At 42.5% G+C, this 22,390-nt stretch overlaps 2 protein-coding genes across 2 annotated transcripts; both read left to right on the top strand.

Moving 5' to 3' along the window:
• The first annotated feature begins 297 nt into the window (after nucleotides 1-297).
• LOC115804895 (LRRN4 C-terminal-like protein) lies at nucleotides 298-2,022 on the top strand. The gene is made up of 2 exons (XM_030765383.1): nucleotides 298-336; nucleotides 1,271-2,022. The coding sequence occupies exon 2, from the start codon at nucleotides 1,273-1,275 to the stop codon at nucleotides 2,020-2,022; it is 750 nt and encodes a 249-aa protein (XP_030621243.1). The 5' UTR covers nucleotides 298-336; nucleotides 1,271-1,272.
• Nucleotides 2,023-5,471: 3,449 nt separating this feature from the next.
• sec24b (SEC24 homolog B, COPII coat complex component) lies at nucleotides 5,472-19,612 on the top strand. The gene is made up of 24 exons (XM_030764880.1): nucleotides 5,472-5,624; nucleotides 6,701-7,363; nucleotides 7,688-7,831; nucleotides 8,523-8,642; nucleotides 10,520-10,603; nucleotides 10,839-11,005; nucleotides 11,168-11,352; nucleotides 11,754-11,856; nucleotides 12,002-12,128; nucleotides 12,468-12,577; nucleotides 12,790-12,902; nucleotides 13,234-13,352; nucleotides 13,512-13,567; nucleotides 13,941-14,147; nucleotides 14,391-14,514; nucleotides 15,389-15,547; nucleotides 15,659-15,832; nucleotides 16,036-16,146; nucleotides 16,267-16,442; nucleotides 16,853-16,990; nucleotides 17,271-17,375; nucleotides 17,856-17,948; nucleotides 18,847-18,950; nucleotides 19,478-19,612. Exons 1-24 carry the CDS (start codon nucleotides 5,543-5,545, stop codon nucleotides 19,590-19,592), a joined length of 3,579 nt encoding a protein of 1,192 aa, XP_030620740.1. The 5' UTR covers nucleotides 5,472-5,542; the 3' UTR covers nucleotides 19,593-19,612.
• The last annotated feature ends 2,778 nt before the right edge of the window (nucleotides 19,613-22,390 follow it).

The following is a 22,390-nucleotide window of genomic DNA, read 5'->3' as shown; positions in this document are numbered from 1 at the left end:
TTCCTTCCACTGCCACCACACACACATTAACATGCAAAGTACAACAAATGTACAAACAAAAAATCACTCATCGGTTGACAATGCCAAAAGGGTTTGGGGAGAGGGAGGGGGCATGAGGGAGGGGAGGGAGGGAGGAAGGAAGGGAGGCATGTGTATGGGGGTGAACAAATGAGTGCTTAAAAGGGAGGGGAAGTTTTTTTGGTGAGAAGAAAAGAGGAAGGTGCATGAAAAGTGTGGCTGAGTGGAGGACAGAGAGGAAGAGAAGAGAATCTGAAGATAAGATTTTTATTCAGGGAGAAGAGCAAGGATACTTCATCACAACTCTGTTTGTCTCAGGTACTGTGGGAAATCTTTTCAGTTTAGTTCCATTTGCTCGGTTGCTATGACAATAAATAGGCGATCGTGACATGACTAGCAATGCTGGTGTATCTGTCTTTTTCTCTGATATTAATACACATTGTATCCATCTGCTCATCATTAAAACACCGTAGGAATGGCAACATGTAATACATTTACTTCCCATTAATTTCTCTCACAGAATAAAATAAATAGACATTCAATTTTTTCCCACAAAAGGGAGGTTTTTTTTTTAGAACATTGCTAGTTTCCCACGGTCACTGCTGACTGTGAGCCAAACTGTTCATTACTTTCAGATGTGGACAAAACAGCTCATGGACCGCAACCTTTGACAAGCAGGGGCTCCTGTTAATTATAGACTCTATAAACATTAGTGTGCCTCCATGCATTTTACCAATTATGCACGTTTAGATTTCCGGAACCTTAGCTCTGAGTGAGTTATTTCAGCGTTTCAGCGTGATTTGAGCGTTGTTAGGATTTCCATAACTGTAAAATCAAATCAGATGTGTCCAGCAGATTGTGTGGAGTTTTAAATGTATTTTTATTAATCATTCCTTGTGGTATATGAGTCTGGAGGAAAGGAAGATTTGTTTTTTTTGGGGGGGGGGGGGCTTTCAAAAGGATGGATAGGTTAAAAATTGTACTTAAATTTAATGTTATACTGCAAAATGGAAAATTGGATACTTTTCATCAAAATTGGAAGTTTTGGTGATACCTCGAATATGTAAATGGAACAATGTACAAATTATGAATTAGTTGGATAACTCTACAGAAGTGGAACACACAGATATGTACACTCACTTAAAACATTGTATAATGTTTTATAAAAATGTTGGACTGAGTCAATTCATAGCATGAACAGCTTTGCTTATTTGTTTGTTTGTTTGTGTGTGTTATTATTTTTGTACTGCAGAGATGTTGCTGTTGTGGAGCCTCATTTCAACTCTCTTGCTGATCCTGTCCCCAGAATTCCTGTGGGGTTTGACAGTCAGTCCACTCCCCTCTCAGTCGCCCATCACACACATACGGATTGTCTATGTACCGGGGATAGACTATGACTACGACAGCGACACCCCTAAACCACCCCAAACCACAAGATCCCCTGCCACCACCACAACCTCTAAGCCTTGTGACTATGACCCCTGCGTGTTCCATGAGGTCTCATGTTTTGATCTCTCTGTCCAGACTGGGTGCCTCTGTCGTGGGATCAGCGGTCCAGACAAACGTCCTGAACCTCCACGGCTTTGGAAAGTGAGCCAGGGCTCATCAGGGGAGGCGGTGGTCCACTGGTGTGCTCCGTCGTCCACTGTGACGCAGTATAAGGTGATTCTAGAGGGACACGAGGGACAGATGCAGGTTTTTGGGGAGGCCTCTCGTAACGGGACGGTAGAGCGACTACAGGCCGGGACGAAGGTGTGCGTGCTCGCTGTTAACAAGGCAGGGGAAAGCAAACAGTCAGAGGAGTCATGCGCTCGCTATGAACCGCGCACACCTGACAAGGCCGGCCTGAGAGCAGGGGTGATAGCCGGCGGGGTTGGCTTCCTCCTGCTACTCTCATTGGCTGCCCTGTTACTATGGCGACGACAGTCATGCAAAAAAGAAAGGAACGATGCTGATGCAGAAGGGCTGGGGAACCCCTCCTACAGTACGGACGGCACTCTGTGACAAGAGAAGAAGAGAGTTTGTACGTGTAAAAGTATTAAATGACATGCACTCCTATGGAGGGTTACGGACCAAACAGCACTGCCGCAAAAAAAGCCTGCTCTAAACATAGAAGAGGAAAACACAAGACTTACTAAACCAGCGCATTATTTGTTACTTTAAAGCCACTAACTGGACTGCTGAAATGCGTTCAAGTTAAAGAAAAATGTTTAGTAAATTTTTTATATGATGGATTGAGATGGACTAATACGATATTAATAAAATAATGTTTCCATGTCTGTGGCATTGGAAGAGACGGGAACTCTTTCATCCTACAGGGTATCTGTTGAACAGCTACTGTTGGTTTGAAATGAACTGTAAGGACAAAGCAAATATGTTAACATTACAAGTCCATCACATTCCCTTAATTATTAGTGAACCGAATAAAGACATTAGGTTGTCTCATTTATGAGAAACATACAATGGATACGCAGGTAATTATGGTGTTCTTATAATGTAAAGACAGTGAAATCTTCTTTCCTTGGTCATTCATTTCAGTAGTAGATTACTTTGGTGTTAGGAATGTTAACTCTTTGCTTCTGATTGTGTGTGTGCGTGCCTGTCCGCACACGTGTGGGTGTCTGAGTGGGAGCATGTGTATGTACTGCCCAGTTCGTCACGGGAAAAATACATATTTGAAAACTCTGTTGCGTCATTTTGTTCATGATCTAGGTGCTAAAATTCAAATGTAGGAATCTTCCACGCACTCTTGCAATCTCACAGTTGTATTAGCCAACTTTTTAACAAAGGGTGTGGTAGAGACATTTTTGTGCCTGAGGGCATCCCCCATAAAGAAGAGGCTTGACAGAGTCAAATCTCAGAGACTGCCATTCATGGGGAATTTAACTGAGGGAGTAAACATGGATCTGTAGGAGACCCTGGTGGTGCCCAGGTTAGGAGAATACTCTTTATAAAGCACTGCTTTCAAATCTTGCAAAGAATAACTTTTAGCTAGAACCATCATTTTAAGACAAGTGAAAACTTCAGTGTCACGTCCGTGGGTGATTCTAACTCTTTTTTTATATATATATAAAATACACTGCTATGGTTTATTTCTCCATTCTGTGTAAAAACGCATCCTGATAGTGGCTGTGCTAATTTTGTTTAATAATCTACGTTTCATTCTAACATTGAGAGGAAATCATCATTTCCTGTTGTGGAAATGACTGTAGTGGAAATATTTCTTTTAAAATCTCATGATATGTTAGCCTGCTAATGTCAGTTTTAGAGTTGGCATTAACTATACACAAATACACAACATTAAATGAGACTGGTCCAGTTGTTTTTACATTCATATGAAATATGGGGTGTTCAGAAATGACACACAATAAACATACTCTCAATCTAACTCATACTTCCCTTGATTTTTCCTCTTTTTACTACCCCCTATGGAGGTCACTCTTTTCTCCAGCCATGTGTTCCCATGTTAAGTGGCTGTTGCTATGGTTATCAAGTATACAAATGCTAAAACATGTTCCAAGAATTCTATTTTGTACAGTGTGGTGGAAATGACAGTGAACCTAAGGGACAGGGGTTCTTTTTATGAATAATACAAGAAAATGTGAATAAATATTACAATACATAATATATTTAATTAAAATAGGCATTAATGCCTAATTTGCATTGGAACTCAAGATTGTTTCAATATTAAATAAAAAAGAATGAAGCAGGTTTGAAGGTCCAAAGTCCAGCTTAGGAACAGAGGAAATATAGTAAAAACCATACATAAAAGGCCCCCTATTATATAATAAAATGAATGACTGAGATATTATTTAATTTTTCCTCTTGGTGTAAAATAAGTGTGACAAAAATAAAAATTTGGAAATGTTTTTTTGTTTTTCTTATTTCTTCCAGGGACACAAAATACATCCCAGTTGAAGAATCACCAACGTTATCCCAAAGGATAGGATTAAACTGGAAAGAATCCTCATTGAAGTCATTGTGGTGACTCTCTAAGAATGACTGGCTTCCATAATAGACTGTAATATGGGATTTTTACTCTTACCCATGTGCCCTATGACAGCTGTCCAAAGGCAACGCCACAAACAATAACTGTACACTTTCAGATTGGGAACATATTGCCAAATATAAATGAGTCCTGATAATATTTCCTCTAAAATGTTATACTTTCAACAGAGTCACCTAGGCATACTGTGATTTCACAATACCACCACAGGACGTACTTGCAGAATATTTAAAAACAGCCTAGATTTAACGTACGATTTGGCGTCCTGACGTTGGCATGGTAACGAATATACGTACAGTGCGTTTAATCACACTCTCGCGTAACACCTTGAGTTTTTGGAACATACTCATGGTATCCGTTTTGCTCCCCCGCCTACGTGTATTTGTAGAGAGCGCCACGATCAGACATTCAGTGTTGCAATAACTAAATCATAAAGGAAATGCTAGCGGATTATTTAATTTGTGAAGCGTGCATAGCAAGTGTATTACGAGGAAATCGTCACCGTCTTTTTTCGTTACTCTTGCTTTTAAAACAAGAGTCTCTTTTAAAATGTTGACAGACGAATACAGTTCAAGATCCCAGTTCATGACCCATTTTCTTATTTTTGAATTTTTGTGACTATATTTATGCAAGTTTTGAATTTTATTTCCTATGTCTTATTTCTTTTGATTAATTTCCATCTAGCATAATGGAAAAAAAGAGTATTCTTGAACCCTAATAATTATCTGATAAAGTCTATACGACTTTGTACATCTCTGTTAAGGTGTTAAGATCAGACAATTCGCTGAAACAAAACTATGTGAGCAGACACACAGGATCCATAATTGTTAAGATCGTTCAATACCACGCGATATTGTAAGGGAAACGTCTTTAATCATGATCCGTTGTCAGCAACACGGAGTTTGAATTGAGGGGTTACTCAGAGGGAGAGAAAGTGAGGGCAAGTATTTGCCATTAGTTTTATAGAGCCACCTTACATGTGACAAGAGAATGTTAATTAGGGCAATCCTTAGTTAATGTCATCTAATCAGAAAAAAAACAATTTGGTTTAATTTAATGGCTTTTTCACAATGTGCCTGACTTATTACACCTTGACCTGAAAGAATTATTTTCGGTATTTTCCGATGAATGATGAAGCTAACATTTTGTGCAGCTCTCCTTGGCTGAATGTTTAGCTGTTATAATTTGTCTTCTAGTTGTCTTCTAGTAAGCCAATATCTATATGATACAATGGAATAAAGAATAAACTCAGTGTAAAGAATAAAATAATTCTAAAAACAAACCACCTCCTGCATGTACATTTGAAGATTGAAGACTTTTATTTTAAAGACTACCAGCGAAATCAGCTGCAGATCTCTATAGCTGCACATTTCACGGTGTTGTGCCAGAATCTCTAAAGCCATAATCAGCTCCTCTGCCGTCAGAGACAGGTGGATGGGGACCTAAATTGGCGAAGGCGTTACTGGAGCGCTTGACATTATATGGACGTTTTTGTGTGTATACAAACAGCCACTAAAGATGTCTGCGCCGGGATATACAAATCTGAACTCTTCGGTTAATTACAGCCTGAACGGTGGAGCGACTCCTTCCTATCAAAATGGTAACGCTAGCCGGACTCGAGACATAATACGAGCCTATGCTGAATGGCTACGGCCTGAGAGTTAGCTAATAGCTGCTAGCCCAGCGAAACTGCTTAGTTGGGGTGTTGGCTTCGGGAAGGTTTTACATGTTTGTAATTTCTTTCAGAGTGCTGTAATTTTTAATTAAAAAGTGTGACCGAATTAGTAAATTTGTGACAAGCTTACCCTAACTGTTTCACTTGACAGCAGTTTCTGATGTAGCTAGAATGCTAGCCATTGCTTGCTAGTTCTGGATCATTCAGCGGCTAATCTAATACATAAAGTATCCCAGTTGAGCTAAGCTACCATAAGTGCTGAACACTGATCAAGCTAAGAGGCTACGGTTGCAGTTTGACAAGCTGCTGTTCAGATAGATATTGTCAAATGAAATGACGCAATATTGTTATATACCAGTGAAAGTGTTTAATGGATTTAAGTTAAAAACGTATCTGAATATACCGGCATAATTAACGGTAGCTAGCAAGCTGACTTGAGGCTCCCGTGCAATCCTTGTTCTACGGGTACACTGCCCTGGTTGCCGTAAACGTTCTTGTTATTGATGTGTATGAGAAAGTTAACCTTTACTTCTATTTGCATATCGTTAACAACACGAGTAAAACATCGCCATTACGTATGTAGAATGATACCGTGTCTGAACAACCACAAAGTTCCAGAGCAATATCTTACCAAATATTAGACATGCAGCACGCCCTAACTCGGATGACCCTTGATTCGTGTGAGCTACGAGCGTTTGCCCTTCCCATTGAGGTTGAAAAGCAGCTGGACTCAGTCACACAGGTCGTGGTCAGTGAAATAGACACTGAAACTGACCTCAACAAAGCAGACAGCATTATAGCACAATGTTTACGGTATAAGAGCAGTATAAATCAGATGGCTTTGATTGTAGACAATCACATGATCCATATATTATGTGTGTGTTGTACCCTCTTACTGTTACTGTATTATTTCAAATCATATTTATTTTGCTGTTGTCATGTTTTTTCTGTTTTCTTTTAAACGTTGTTGTCATAGCCTGGCCTGGTCTCTCTCCTCACAGGTCCTGGGCAGCCTTACCCAGCCATGTACCCTTCTTCGAGCTATTACAGCTCTACCCCACAACAGGCCTATCCAGCTGCCCCAGGGCACAAAGCCTCAGTGGTGAACAATGACCACATGTCCAATTACTACCACAACAGCAACCAGCCTCCACCAGCTGGCCCTGGGTCAGGTCCTTCTCCATATGGACCTTCTTCTACTTCACACCCCCCTACCCAGCCGTATGGCACGACTGCCCCATCTTCCTCAGGAGCCTCCCAGCCTCCTTCAGCTTTTCAGCATCCTGCTCTGTATTCCATGCCAACAGCATACTATGGACAGCATTACCCAACATCTCACCCCCAGTCCCTACCTCTGTCTCAACCCCCCCAGCCAAATTTAGTGTCTGTGTCCAGCGGCACCAGCATGAATGCTCCACTTTACCCCATCGTATCCTACCCATCAGCGCCCGGGAGCAGTCAGTATGGAACTCTGCGGTCTTCACAAATGTCCTCTGGACAGCCACCTGTTTCCACAGTGATGGCACCGCCCTCCTCTGGCACAGAGCAGCAGTTTGTTCAGGGGAATGGGTCATCCATTCCTGCGTCAGTCACACCAGCTCATCAGAGTTACGCAGACCCACTCCTCAGCCAGACCGCTGCAGTCAACGGCCAGGCAAACGCAGGTAAGTCTGCTTCTACGCTCCACGCTAGCTCTGGAGCTCAGACATTTGAGAATTATGTGAATTAATGTTTTGTGAAGGAACATCCCAGGTAATAGAAATCACTGTAACAGAGTAGTTAAGTTGTGATGGAATCAGATACTTTATGCTTGTTGAACTAAGCTTTGTGGAAAATTGAATTGCTTAGTAAGAATTTGCATTGGCAGTAGTAAATGCTGATCATTTTTGTTAGGATGAGAGAATCATATAAACTATGAAGAAATATTTTCTAATTTTGTGTTATTTCAAAGTCACTCAATGAAAGTAACTTGATGATTCTCTCCTTAGTGCCTCAGCACTATGAGCATAGCCTCCATACCCCCATGACCCAGCACTACGGTGGGCCTCCCCCCACATCACAGGGCCCTGATGGGGACAGGCCACCTTCAGGGACTTCCACCTCTGTGCATTCCTCACCAGGTCACCAGCAAGGTAAACACAGCAAAATATACCCTCAGAATTCTCAGAGCACATTCAAGAAAAGTAGCGAAACAGTTGAACCTTTAGTCTCAGTATGAAACACTCTGATCATTTCAGTTTGTCTGCTCTTGTAGTTGTGTTTAGAGCAAAGTTTCTTGTGTCGGCACTGAGACGCATTAATGTGTGCTGTTGTGCTGTGCACAGTTTGCTGCTTCATGCTTATCAGAAAAGCTTTTCAGTGAATTGCTGTGAAGAGACTGTTGTTGACCTGTTAAAAGGGCATAGCTGTCTGCCTCCAGTGTTAATCAGCACTCGCCCTTGTTTGTGTGCATTTCACTTTTTGTCCATTCTTCCTTATATTTCATTTCTTTTTTTTCCAACGAGTGGCAGGATTATTATTGTATGTCTCGGTCTACCTTCAGATTCGTGACAAATTGCCTATTTTTGAGATACTACTATGAAATAGTTAAAGTCTAGACTCTATGAGTTCTGATGTGCATCTTTGCGTTCTTATCTGTATATGCTTGGACCTCAGTTTCCTCCAGGCTGTGGACAGTGGTGGCACCAGTTCCATCTTTCTCCTTTCTCCTTCAAAGCTTCCGCTCTGTCTCTCTGACTTTGTCTCTGTGTTCTGTCTGTCTTTCTGTGTGTGTGTGTGTGTGTGGGGCTGATGCTTGCTCTGTTTTGTACTCCCTCCTTACAGGCCTGCAGTATGGTGGATATATTGCTAATAGTGGAGTTAGCTCCTCTGCAGCGACAGCCAGAGATCATTCCTCATCCAGCTCTGATGCTGATGAAGAGGATGAGGAGGATGAGGAAGCAGGTCTGCTTTAGCTTTTACTCCTCTCCCCATCCCTCCATTCATCAGTCACTTTTTTTTTTACATTTTCGTTTCCTCCATCCCAAATCAATATATTTCACTACTTCACCGTAAGCGATTCCTGGTCAACTTATATTTCTACCTTTTTTTTTTCTTCTCTTTTTTTTTTTTTCCCTCATCTTCCCATGACCTGCTTTGTGTCATACCAGTTCATCCCAACTTGAGTCCAGTCCTTTCTTTTGCCCTCCCCCACACACTCCCCCTTATGAAAGCACAGATGTATGACTCTGTGTGGTCGCCCTGTGGATGACTCTAGGCCCCAGGCTCCATCAGCCCTTTTAGTGCCGTCCCTCTCATTGAGCTTGGTTTGTATTTCTTCACCATTTCTTTGTTTTCTCAGTAGAACATGGTTGTGACTGTTTGTGCTCTGTTCATGGACAAGAGATCACCCGGTAAAATTCGTTGACGTGAGTGTTTAGCACCCACTGAACCGGTTCCGAGATGGTCTAAATCATCACAACTAAATGCATTTGTTCGTTCTTGTTTCCTTCAGTTAGGTCATTCATTCCAATCCCATGACTTAGTGCATTTTACTCACTCCATTTCAACTGGTCCAACTTACATACAAGCCCCTTTCAGTGACACTGTACAGAATACAGCATGTGTGAAAGGAGACTGTACAGAGACAAAGAAAAACTGTGTGTGAAATTCTGTTTGGCCGTATCCTGTTTTTTTTTTTTTTTATGTTTTGTTTTGTTTGTTTGTTTTTTTTAAACATACAGTTACACATCAGTGCTAAACAGCGTGTGTGCACCTGCACTCACTAACATAATATACCAGCCCCTAAACCACAACTCTCATCTGTTTTCCCTATCTCTCACTTGTCAAACATTTCTCTCTTCTGAGGACCTGACTCTGTATGTATGTGTGTCTAGGGGTTAACACATTTTTATATTTAGCTCTGTGTTAATGAGAGAGTGCCTCTGCTGAAACTGCTCCTATGGGGAGTTAGTGGTTATCATGTCTAAACTCGCGTTTTCAATGGGGTTTTTATTACCACAGCGCTTTGCATGCAGGGAATATATCACATTTAAATCTGTAGTAGTTATTTTGACATTTTGATTACTGCCGTGATGTTGGTGTTTGTGACATTTGAGTCTTGCCCAGCTGAACTCTTATTCCCATTAACAGGTGGTTTGTTTTGTCGGTGAGCAGAACTGTGTAAAAAGGCAGAAGTGTTGTGGTGTGTGTTTGTTCATGCTGAGACGGTATGGAGAGACCGTGGGGTACTCTGCCTCCTCTTCTCATCGAAGTGTTAATCCACTGAGGTGACAGATTTAGCCTGGGAGAATTAGAGCTGCTCCAATCACATTTCTTTCCCTCTCTTTCTCCAACGTGACGTGGCGCTTTCACGTCCTGCCCCTGCTGTTGATTTACATTGGATTAAATGGTTCAGTAGTTAGGGTTAATGTGTGTGTGTGTGTGTGTGTGTGTGTGTCTGATGTACCATGGAGATGTTCTTGCTGTTTTCTGTGAAACTCCTCTCCTGAGAGACTGAGTATATTTTAGCTTGCATGCATATCATACACAAACCCTTGTATTAGTGATACGTACTCAGACATTATGCTGTGGTCACTAAGCCTGCTAAAGCATAAGGTGGCGCTATGAAGTGCTCACAAGAGGAGAGTGTGTGTGTGTGTGTGTGTGTGTGTGCGTGCCTTTGTGTGTGTGTTTTTCAGGTGTTGCATGAGCTGAGACGCTGTAGGATGTGCAGAGGTGTAACCTGTGTGCCTTGGGTTTAGGCTGTTATGAAACCTGTTATGAAAACCCCTGTCTGTGTGTGTGTGTGTGTGTGTGTGTTTGTTTGTGTGCTCTTTCAGGTGCAGACAGCTCTTCCTCGACCACAGGCAGTGCATCTCCAGTACCCAACAGCTATGAGTCTCTGGAGGGGGGGAGCTACCCAGGTATATTTGCATTCAGTCTCTCTTTCTCTCTCTCTCACACTTATTTTTTTTTCTGTGAGGTGACACATTGACCTGGGCTTTAATCTTAACCAAAGTGCACTCTTTCTTTCTCTCTTTCTCTCTTTCTCTCTCTCTTTCTTTCTTTCTTTCTTTCTTTCTTTCTTTCTCCCTCCCTCTGTCTCTCTCTTTCTGTTTCTCTGTCTCTCTTTCTCTTTCTCACTCAATCGTTCCACAGACTCCTCCATTCCACCTCCTGCTGACCCCTCTAAACGAGCTCCACCGTTTGGCTACAGTTACCCATCCATGCAGCCTGGCTATCAGCAGGGCTCTTCCTCTCGTCCAGACTCCTCCCCCTCTCACAGAGGGTACAACCCCCCAGGCTACCAGGCCCAGTACTCACAGGTACAGCATTTCTATACCTCAGAGTATTTTAAAAGTCGCTGGTCTGTATGTGCTCATAGAAACGAGTGGTTAAACTAATAAAAAAAAGTAAAGGTAAACAGGACTTTGAAGCAAATTGTTCTCATTAGTTCTATATGTGTGTGTGTGTGTGTGTGTGTGTAGCCCTTCCCCAGTCTGTCCCAGCTGTCTGCAGCACTGGGGGGGTTGAGCGGTGTACCTGAGCTGGAGGTGGATGCACTGCGGCCAGTCAATCTGATCCAGGAGAGGAACCTTCTCCCCCCAACACACACTGCATCACCAGAGCCAAACCTCAGCACTGAGCTCAAGAAGGTCAACTGTAGCCCAGAGTGAGTCCCACCCAGCCCTCCACACTTCCTCTCTTTCTCCATCACACTCTCCCTCTCTCTCAATTTATTTTTCTCACTCACTAGGTTTCTCATATGTTCTCTCTCTCTCTCTCTTGTTTGTGCGTTCACATGCTCGACATGTCATGAGATTTCTCTTTTTTTCCACACACGCCGTCTTTTTTCATTTTCATCTCTCTTTTTAACATATTCTTTCACTCCCTCACCCTCTAAGGCGTACACTTTTGGACAACTGCTCTCTGTAATCTGTAATCAAACTAAGACTACCTCATGCGTTTAGTCTCCGTTTTCTTGGTTTGTTAGTTTGAATCTGTCTCTTCCACATGGATACATGTGCAGGTCCTCACCTCCTCTCCTTCCCTGTCTCTTTCTCTTTCTCTCAGTACCTTCAGGTGTACTCTCACTAGTATTCCCCAGACTCAGGCTCTGCTGAATAAAGCCCGTCTCCCGCTGGGTTTACTGCTCCATCCCTTCAGGGACCTGACAGTAAGACCGGATTCATCTTTCTTTTTCTCTCTCTTTCTCTCTCTTCACTCTCTCAACACTTTCTCCTCCTCAGCCGCAAATGTCATGTATCGTGCCTGGAACCGAAGTTTCACTCAGCTCTCGTCTCTTTCCTAACTCTCCACAGCAATTACCCGTCATCACGTCAAACACCATCGTGCGCTGTCGATCCTGTCGGACATACATCAACCCGTTTGTGTCTTTCCTGGACCAGAGGAGGTGGAAATGTAATCTGTGTTACAGAGTGAATGACGGTGAGTTCTCTCACTCTCATCAGGTCCGTTCTCTTGGTGGCTGCTCTCTGCCTGTCTGTCTCTCTGCCTGTCTGTCTCTCTGCCTGTCTGTCTCTCTGCCTGTCCTTCATAGTCTGTTAGTGTGCAGCCTGAGCTCTGCTTGGTACCAGAACTTAAAGCAGTAATACTTTATACTGCTGTTCTCAGGCCTGATTCTGGCGTGAAGTCAATCTCAGGATTATGAAAACCAGAGTGAAAATATTGGGACAGATGTGCTGAAATGAGAATGTGAACTTTGACTGTGAAAATAATGATGAAAAAAACCCATTGTTTATTTTTTCTTTCCTTTCTTTCTCTCAGTTCCTGATGAGTTTATGTACAATCCAGTTACTCGTTCCTATGGAGAACCTCATAAGAGACCTGAGATCCAGAACTCCACTGTAGAGTTTATCGCTTCTTCTGATTACATGGTGAGTAGGTGAATGAGAAAGGAAGAGAAACAGGGAGAGAATAATTAAGTGCAAAAGGCCATGAGGGGGCCCTGTTTTGAATGGTTGGGTTTTTGGCAGTAAAAAAAATTTGGGGTTCTATCTGCATTCAGACATTTGTTCCAAACTGTTTTGGTTTTGATCTATCTCTCTCCCTCCCTTTCTCTCTCTCTCTTTCATCTTTCGTTTCTCAGCTGCGCCCACCCCAGCCAGCAGCTTATCTGTTTGTGTTGGATGTATCCCATAATGCAATTGAAGCCGGCTATCTGAACGTGTTTTGTCAGTCACTGCTGGAAAACCTTGATAAGTAAGTTAGACCTCTTAGATTCTTCTGTTTTCTCACAAGTATAGACATTTAAAAAGCATTATCTGCACTTCCCAGCACACCTCCCAACACCAAATGAGTCAGATCTGTGTTGTATTCCTATGTAGACTAAACAAAGCTGCTGTTTAAGTCTCTTACACATGTGTGATGGGATCTGAAGTCTCTGTCATATTGTGATCACGGCAGTGTTTGATGAGGTGTGCAGCATTGGACTTTTAGTCTTGCTGTCACTGAAAGTTGGAAAAAATTGACTGTGTTGAAAAAAAAAAAACAGCTGCATGCTGTAAACCTGGCTCTGTTCTCTTTTGCCCAGGTTACCAGGGGATACACGGACCAAGATTGGTTTTCTGACGTTCGACAGCACTATTCATTTCTATAACCTGCAGGAGGGGCTGTCCCAGCCACAGATGCTTGTGGTCTCAGATATAGACGGTAAAGATGTCATTAAAGGCAGACACATCAGTGGTGGTGTTTGCAGTTTTATTGCTTTGGCTCTCTGATGTGTTATTTAATGTTTCCTGAAAGTGGGAGTTTGAGCTGAAGTGGCTGTGTTTTTCTTTTCTTTTCTTTTTTTTTTTTTCCCCTGTGCAGATGTGTTCATTCCCACGCATGACAGTTTGCTGGTGAATCTAAAAGAGAGTAAAGAGGTACAGTTGTTTTTTTTTTGTTTTTTTTAATCTCTAATCCAGCTCTTCTTTGGATCTACCCTTCAGCCTGGACTTTGAACAAATCTGTCTTTGTGTGTGTGTATGCACATAGGCGCGTGCGCGCACGCCTGTGTCTTTTAGTATCTGCTTTCTCTCTGTTCTCCCTCCAGCCATATCTCTCTGTGTGTCTTAACATGTGTGCAAGACCCTGCCATTTGTTGGGTGTTCACATAGTCTAGTTCATGTCTAAAACATTCTGCCTTTTGCTTGTGGTTTTGTCAGGGCTTTGCCATAGACGTGATATGTGTGACATTATAAAAAGCACTTTTTGCAGGGACTTTTTTTAGTAACTGATTAGATTCTCTTTGCGTAGCTGGTGAAGGAGCTGTTGACAGCATTGCCAAGAATGTTCACAAACACCAGAGAGACTCACAGCGCACTGGGCCCCGCACTTCAGGCCGCGTTTAAACTCATGTCCCCCACCGGAGGCCGCGTGTCTGTGTTCCAAACCCAGTTACCCACGCTAGGAGCTGGACTGCTGCATTCACGGGAGGATCCCAACCAGAGATCTAGCACCAAGGTACTGGCCAGCACGTGCAAGGACAAACACGCCCACCCCCAATAAAACCATAGTAATGAACTTCCCTGTTCTTCAAAGCATGTTTACAATACCAGGAGAAAAGGGAGAGGCCCTGTGCATGTCGTCAGTTTCCTACATTGAGAAGCTGAGAAGCTTCCTTTCACTGCTGCACACTTCCTCATGATGGGTTTTTTCTTTTTGTGTGTGTGTGTGTGTGTGTGTGTGTGTGTGTGTGTGTCACAGGGTGTTCAGCATTTGGGTCCAGCCACAGATTTCTATAAGAAGCTAGCTCTGGACTGCTCCGGGCAGCAGATTGGAGTGGACCTGTTTCTCCTGAGCTCGCAGTACTCTGACTTGGCATCTTTAGGTACCCATCAAACCATCATCAGCTTTCACTTTGCTATTATTCCATTACGTTCAATCCAATTACACAGATGTGGAGCTCTAGCCTTGGCGCCCAGTAGAAACTGGAGATGGCACAAGAGCTGAAAACAGCCGTAATTAGCGCAACCAAATTAGAGGCTGTTATGATGGGAGGAAAAAAAGTCAGTGCACCTCAGTGAGTGGATGGCTCTAAAAGCTTTTCCCATTGTAGGAACAGAGCGTAGGAACAGAGCGTGTTGCAGTGATGACTGGGTGTGACATGACATACTGTCATACGGGTCACTACTATTACTCCAGGCACTGGCAGAAACCTCAGTGCATTTACAGCTGTCATATGTCATACTGGATTAAGCAGAAAATACACTGTGTATGGACAGGGCACGAGTCAGGAAGTAACTCATTTAATTATCTCAGAATGAATTGTTGTCGGCCAGGACAATGCAGCAGATTTCAAAACAGCAGAGGAGCAGAAGTGTTGTGTTAAAACACAGATAATTGGACTGGGTAGTCAGTAGTTTGAGCTGTGTTTCTGTAGAATGCATTCAGTATGCCCAGCTGTGGTGCTTGTGCACGTGCTTAACAGAGTTCTGCGTCATCTCCACTGCCTGAGTGTCTCTGTCCAGACATACTGTGATTCAGCAGACTGAGTGGTGCATCATCAACTGTGTATTTCACACACCACAGAAGAATGAGAGTACACAGTGTGTAGTACCTGATTTCAAACACATCATGTGCTATCTAATGTTATCTAATGTGTTATAAAGCCACTGTGACAGATGATCAGAGCTTAAGCATTTTCAAACACACACACACATACACACAGACCTCTTATTCACTAATCTCTTCTGATCTCTCAGCCTGTGTGTCCAAGTACTCAGCTGGAAGCATCTTCTACTACCCAACATTCCACCACATCCATAACCCTGCCCAACGACAGAAGTTCCAGAAGGATCTCCAGAGGTACCTGACCAGGAAGATTGGCTTTGAGGCTGTCATGAGAATCAGATGTACCAAAGGTGGGTGGGCTGTGACCAGTCATGGGACAGATTTATATGGGGGGGTGACTCTGTCTTTAACAAATGTGTGGTTATTTATTTTCTAACTTTCCTGCGTTGATTGGTCGACAGGGTTGTCCATCCACACATTCCATGGGAACTTCTTTGTGCGCTCCACTGATTTGCTCTCCCTGGCGAATGTTAACCCGGACTCAGGCTTTGCTGTGCAGGTGTCTATAGAGGAGAGCTTAGCAGACACATCACTAGCCTGTTTCCAGGCCGCCCTGCTGTACACATCCAGCAAAGGTAAACGCACCTAGATTCACTAACACATGTTTACGTCAGAGGTTCTTTCTACACACAATAAACTTACACATACACACCTAGGCACAGGTAAAGCTGATCCCTTTTCCTGCACTGACCGGTGTTTTTTCCATTTGTCGGTGTTGATTGGTTTTTGTATGCAAAAATGTGTATATGTTGATTGGCTCTGTGTGTATGATTGATAGGTAAGCGGCGAATCAGAGTGCACACGCTTTGTCTGCCGGTGGTCAGTCAGCTCAGTGATGTGTTTGCTGGAGCCGACGTTGAAGCGATCACCTGCCTCCTCGCTAATATGGGTGAGCACGTGTGTGACTGGAAAATGTTTGAAGGACCAAGAACATTATCGTCTTACGACGTCTAAATGGTTTTTGTTGTTGTTTTTAAATTTTCATTATATCCCCTATTCCTCTCTCTAGCCATCGACCGGTCCATATCCTCCAGTCTGACGGATGCTCGGGATGCACTGGTGAACGCAGTGGTAGATTCCTTATCCGCATATCGTGCTAACGGCTCAAGCCTGCAGCCAGTTGGTGTCATCGCACCTGCATCTCTCCGCCTGTTCCCCCTCTACGTACTTGCTCTGCTCAAACAGGTGGGAACCCTGTTCACTTTGACATTCATTCATGTGGCAGACTTTCTCATCAAGAGAAACTTATGTCAGCAGTGTGTACAGGTTGTTTAGTATAATACTCAGTCAAGTCCTGGAAAAAGTTTTTATCTTTAACCTATAACATAAAATCATCCACTACTTACAGGCAATAGCTAGAAACTGTTTCACTTCTGCATACTTCATTTAAGCCGTAAATCAGTCGCTAAGACACTGATTAGTGGAGTCAAGCAGTGCCTGTATTTGGAGAAGAGACTGAGATGCTCAGGGAGACGTTTGGCGTAGCTGACTGTTGAATGAGAACAGTCAAAGAAAAGGGAAGTTAATGGATTGAGATGCATGTGTTGGATGCCTGTCAGGCTTTATACATTCACAGTCTTTGTTCCTCCCTTCAGAAAGCTTTGCGGACAGGAACAAGTACTCGTTTGGACGATCGCGTGTTTGCTATGTGTGAGTTTAAGAGCCAGCCACTGAAACACATGATGCGCATGGTACATCCAGACCTCTACCGCATCGACAACCTGTCTGAACAGGTAACACACACCCAGTCTGTGTTTTCTGTGTGTGTGTGTTTTTTGTTTTTTTTTTAACATTTGGATGTGAAAGCATATATAATTGTACAGTGTGTTTGTGTATGCATTCTCAGAGGTAAAACTGAAGACACACTTACATACTGTCACGATGCATAGTACAGTAACAATCAGCGCAGTTAAAATATAACCATAGTGTTATGTGATGCATACTCTGTAAAACAGTGTTAACAGGTATTGTGTTTTCCCCTGATGATGTTGTTGTTATCTGTTGGTCCACCAGGGGGCACTGCACCTGAATGACTGTGTGATTCCACAACCTCCTCTACTCCAGCTCTCAGCCGAGAAACTCACAAGAGAAGGCGCCTTTCTCATGGACTGTGGCAGTGTAAGTACACCCCCACCCCCAAACACATACTTAACAAATACAAATTTACACACACACACACACACACACATATACACAGAAACATTGTTCCAGTAGCACTACTGCTCAATAAAAACTCAGCCTGCCCTGAGTGGCTCTCAGGGTTAACTGTTAAGTTGATTTAAGATGTGAAGGTGATAACAGGGTCCTGTAAAATCAAAATTGTAATAGAAATATAGAAGTACAGGAGAGAAGTCAAATTTCTGATTTCCAGTGCTGTTTTCAGTAATCAGTCAGTGTATCAAACAAATCTGTGTTGAGGTGATGTGTTCAGGGAGCAGCACTGATCAGCTTTGACCTTAGTGCATGTCTCTGTGTGTTTCATGATTCATATCTTTTAGTTTTTTAAGGTAAAAATAGGCACTGGGTGGGTGTGTGAAAGGTCAATTAATTCACCGTTATTTAGCAGAAGTGATGAGCTTTGACCTTTTGACCTCATAGGTGATGTACCTGTGGGTGGGGAAATGCTGCAGTGAGATATTCATTCGAGATGTGCTGGGATATCCCAACTATGCCTCCATCCCTCCCAACATGGTAAGAGTCTGTATGCATGTACATATGTATGTATGTATTTATATGTATATATGTGTGTGTGTGTATGTATGTATGCATGGAGACTGGTGTGTCTAGGTCTGTAAGTGACTATGTATAGTGGGGATTGTGCTTGTGTGGTTCTGTGCGTCTGCTTGGGCATGTGAGAAAGGGAGTGTGTTTGTGTGTGGGCCTTTGTGTGAATGTGTAAGTGTGTGTTTTTGTAGGAGTATGAGTGTGGAAGGGAGAGGGTGGTTTTATTGGTGTATGTATGAGTTGGGTGTGTTTCTGTGTGCAAGTGTGTACACGGAAGTACGTTGGAGTATATTAACTTTTTGAGGGGGATGAAAACTAATGAGTAATAATTCGAATGCCTTTTTCAGTGAGAAGAACTGTGTGTGTGAGTTTAGACTCAGTGTAATCAGTCAGACAGTGGTCATGTCAGCTGTGAACTGATCATTAGAAGCTCTGAGCTATTTCTGCTGTTTTCTTTTGATACTTAAGGCAGCAGATGAAACTTTTCAGTTTGGTTATGCCCTGTAGCTCTATGACATGCTATCCCTGGCATGTAGGTAAATCTGGGAGTTGAACAGATAAAGAAAGGCTTCTTAGAGCTTCAGCCTCTGTTTTCTTTCCCGTGGAATATAAACCAGATGAAGTGTACACTCTGAACTGCATGCTTTACTCAACCAGCTTGGTATTTGTTTGTAGTGTAGTGAAATAGTTCAAATGTTTTTGAACCCTAAACTCATTTCTCATTCATGTCTCATGTGCAACTGGAATGATATTACGTTTACATTGGTTTAAGTGATGGTCGCTAAAAAATGTAAGAATAAAAACTGAAAAGTTGAATTTGGAATAAAAAATTGTAAACTGTGTTTCATTCTCCTCCCGTGGACAGACGGAGATTCCAGAGCTGGAAACCCAGAGTTCCCAGAGGACGCGAGCGTTCCTGTCATGGTTACAGGAGTCTAGAACATTCTTTCCTTGTTTCTACGTCCTCAAGTATGTCTTTGGAGTCAATCTCACTTTCTTTTGTTTAATCTTCCCCTGTCTCATGTGAAGCGACTGGGCAGTATGAAGGAGTGCTGTGTTTTCTCCTTTTGTAAATAATGCTTTGTAACTAGTGGGTGTGCCTGATTGGCATGCTGTTTCATGTACCCATCTCAAGTGACTGGGCAGGCTCCTCAAAACATTTAGCCCCAAAGAATAATCATTTCACTGACATCATCTCAGGAGGAAAATGATTTGTCTCAACAAATCATTTTTTTTTTTTCTGTGAATATGAAAGAATTTTGACTCTCAGTGCTTCATTTTGAAAGTGTCAAAATCTGTCTTTCCTAAGTGTTTCTCGGAGGGTCAGCATGTTTCAGTGTGTTTTACTTGAACTTTTCAGTCAGATTCTAATGGAGAATTGGGAAACCTTGAGTGTACACTGGCCCTTCAGAAGTGACTCTTGACATGCTTACTCTAGTTTTGATATCTGTGTATGAATTTACGACATTAACGTAAAACCTTCTTTCTCTCCACAGGGATGATCCCTCAACCAAGACTAGCTTTTTCCAGCATCTGGTGGAGGACCGCACAGAATCTGCCCAGTCCTACTATGAGTTCCTGCTACACATCCAGCAGCAAATATGCCATTAGAGTTACGAGGGAGACAGCAAACACCCCAGCCCCCCACCCCCCGCCTCCCCCCCCCGGACCCTGAAGTGTTTACGGCTAGCTACTGTGGCACGTGTTGTAGCAGGAGTACCTTTCCCACCTGACCCTACAATATGGTAGGGCCGCAGAGAGACAGAGACACGCCCCTCTCCTCATCAGCCAATGATGGCATGGGAATTCAAGAGGGGGCAGACTCATAAACGGAGAGGGACAATGTGAAAAACAAACAATAAAAAAGCAGTAGACAGTGACTCTGAAAAGAGGGGTAAGGAGAAGAAAGCAGTAGAAGAAAAGAAAAAGTAACGGACTAGATGTGGACTAGAGACAAGACACTGGACTGGCTTACAGAATGTCTCCCCTGAACAGGCTAGCTCTCTCACACAGAAACTCACTCCTCAGCCTGTGCAGTAGACTCTGTTAGAGCTCTTCTAAAAAAAAAAAAACCTTTAGAAGTTCTCCTACATCATTGGATTTCATTTTTACTCTTCTTCTTTTTTCTTTTTTTCTTTTTTGGTCAATTTCCCCATCTCTGCACTTTCACACACAGGCATTGTGTGTGACTTGTGTATGTGTGTGTGTGTGTGTGTGTGTGTGTTGACTGTCACCTTCCCATTTACAGCCATACCTCACACCATCACGCCGGACAGTCTCCCTCAAACGCATTCAAGTTTCACCTCTGTCTCTCCTTCCTTGCGTGTGCTGTCTTCAAAAAAAAGAAAAAGAAAAACATGTCTGGAGTAGTTGTGGTAAGACCGTTTATGAATGTCTTATAGGAAAGTACCAAACAGTGGCCAAGTGCACCACCCACCTCTTTATCTCTCCACCTCTGTCATTCTACACGACCTCTCTCTCTCGCCCTCTCAGCTGCCCCACACGTGTATTTAATGAAAATATGATCCTGGTCGAAACACACAAAAAAATGTGTTTTCTTTGGAGAGGCTGCCAGATGAAGTTGCTATCTGATTTCTTTGTAACTCTTGACAAAAAAAATATTTTATGTGCTATAATTTATGACAAGCTTATTGAATAAAATGAAAACATAAGTTGCTTGCCTGTTCCTTTTGTTTTTGTGCTCTCTAACCTGGATGTTCAGTGTTTAGTTATTACAAAACAGGGGCTTAGTGGTGACTTAGACAATGCTCACAGCCTGGATCAAGACAAGCTTCTGTCTCTACCAGAGTGTAGATTAAGATTTTATTTGGCTGTCTGTCTGATGGAACTTTATCTGTTGTTCTAATGGCTTTTAGTCACGGCTCAAACTTTTCTGGACAAGTGCAGAATCACGCTTTGATTTTGGAATGTAAAGAGCTGACATGATCACGCTGACGGTCTTACAACATATCAGAAATGTATTTAGCTTTCTTATAGTGACTGAAAACCCTCTAGGTAGACATGCATTTACCAAGTAGTGAAGATACAGTTCTCTTATTCTCTTGAATATCTCTGTTTCTTCACTTAAAGAGTGTAAACCTGTGAAAATACGATAAAATAGGCTGCTAGTGGTAATTTTAAGATAAACGCAGATAAACCCAAAGGACGTAAAGGAATGGCTCTCAGCTCCAGTTCTGAGGGCCCCCTGGCCTGCACGTCTTTGTTTAAAGAGCTGTATGACTAATAACCTGCTGTGTCAAACGACTGTGTTTCTCAGCCAGATGACATCATGCGTATTGTGATGTCACACCGAATGGGACGGAATGGAAATAGATTGTGTAATGATTGCATCATGTTGTTCTGTCGGAACCTCTTAGACACAGGAGTAGAACTAGCCACATCAGCACATCTGGCCCACACATTTCACACAGCTATGACACATTCATGGTCAATCAGAGAGACGGACAGGAGATGCAAATGCACAGTTTAGCAACATGCACTCCCCCTCTGTGTTTACCAAGAAATAGACACTTTGGCCCAGCAGAATGAAATATGATAGGCTATATCTGCTTAAACTTTTAGCCGGAACCATATAAAGTTACAAGTGATTTTTTTTTTTTTTTATCACAAACACCAGATTAGGAACATAAAGGTAGCAAACAGTGAAATCAGACACAGAGATTCCTCAGAAGCTGCTACATTCAGGTCTGAATCTGGTCACATGTACATTCATTGCCGTGGAAAAGAGGGTTCATAATTCTCATGTGCCATGAAGTTGATATGAAGGATTTCCAGGCCTGGATAGTAGAGACTTGAGCTTTGTTGAGTCTTGCTGTTGTACATTCAGATTGTACTATTTTCAGTAGGTTATGTATCCTAAATGATTTCATGAAGAAACCCTCTCAAGGTTGTTACAGTATCACTTAGAGAAATGGGAAAAAGATAGGGATGTTTGCATAAAGACAGCACATGGTAAAAAAAAAAAAATCATATTCAGAGAATCCAGTCAGAGTTCAATATAGTCGAAGGATACCTACATCTAGTGGCATGAGTCACTCCAAAATACCTGAGCAAGGCAACAGTTTTACACTGTGCGATTTTTATTTAAATCACCTCATAGGTGTTGAAGTGGGTTCAGAGGACCAGGTATCAATCTTTTCTCCAAGAGATCAAAAGACAGTGGTCTTCTTTAAGGGCTTTCCTTGGCTCCACCACCACTGTATGTTTTCAAGTTTGGTTCAGTAAGTTTCACAGAAGAGGTTGAAATACACTTTCATTTTCCCTGTTTCCTGACAGATTACTCAGGGAAAGAGGCGAAAGAATAAAAGACAAAGCAACATGTCTTTTTTCTCTTTAAAAAGGCTCTAAGAATAGTTAGACAGGACTAAAGAGAAAATTACACGGTTTCA

This window comes from Chanos chanos, chromosome 2 (genome assembly GCF_902362185.1).
Source record: "Chanos chanos chromosome 2, fChaCha1.1, whole genome shotgun sequence".
Lineage (NCBI taxonomy): Eukaryota > Metazoa > Chordata > Actinopteri > Gonorynchiformes > Chanidae > Chanos > Chanos chanos.
Note: the sequence above shows the minus strand (reverse complement) of the source record. Positions and strands in the feature narration are given on the sequence as shown.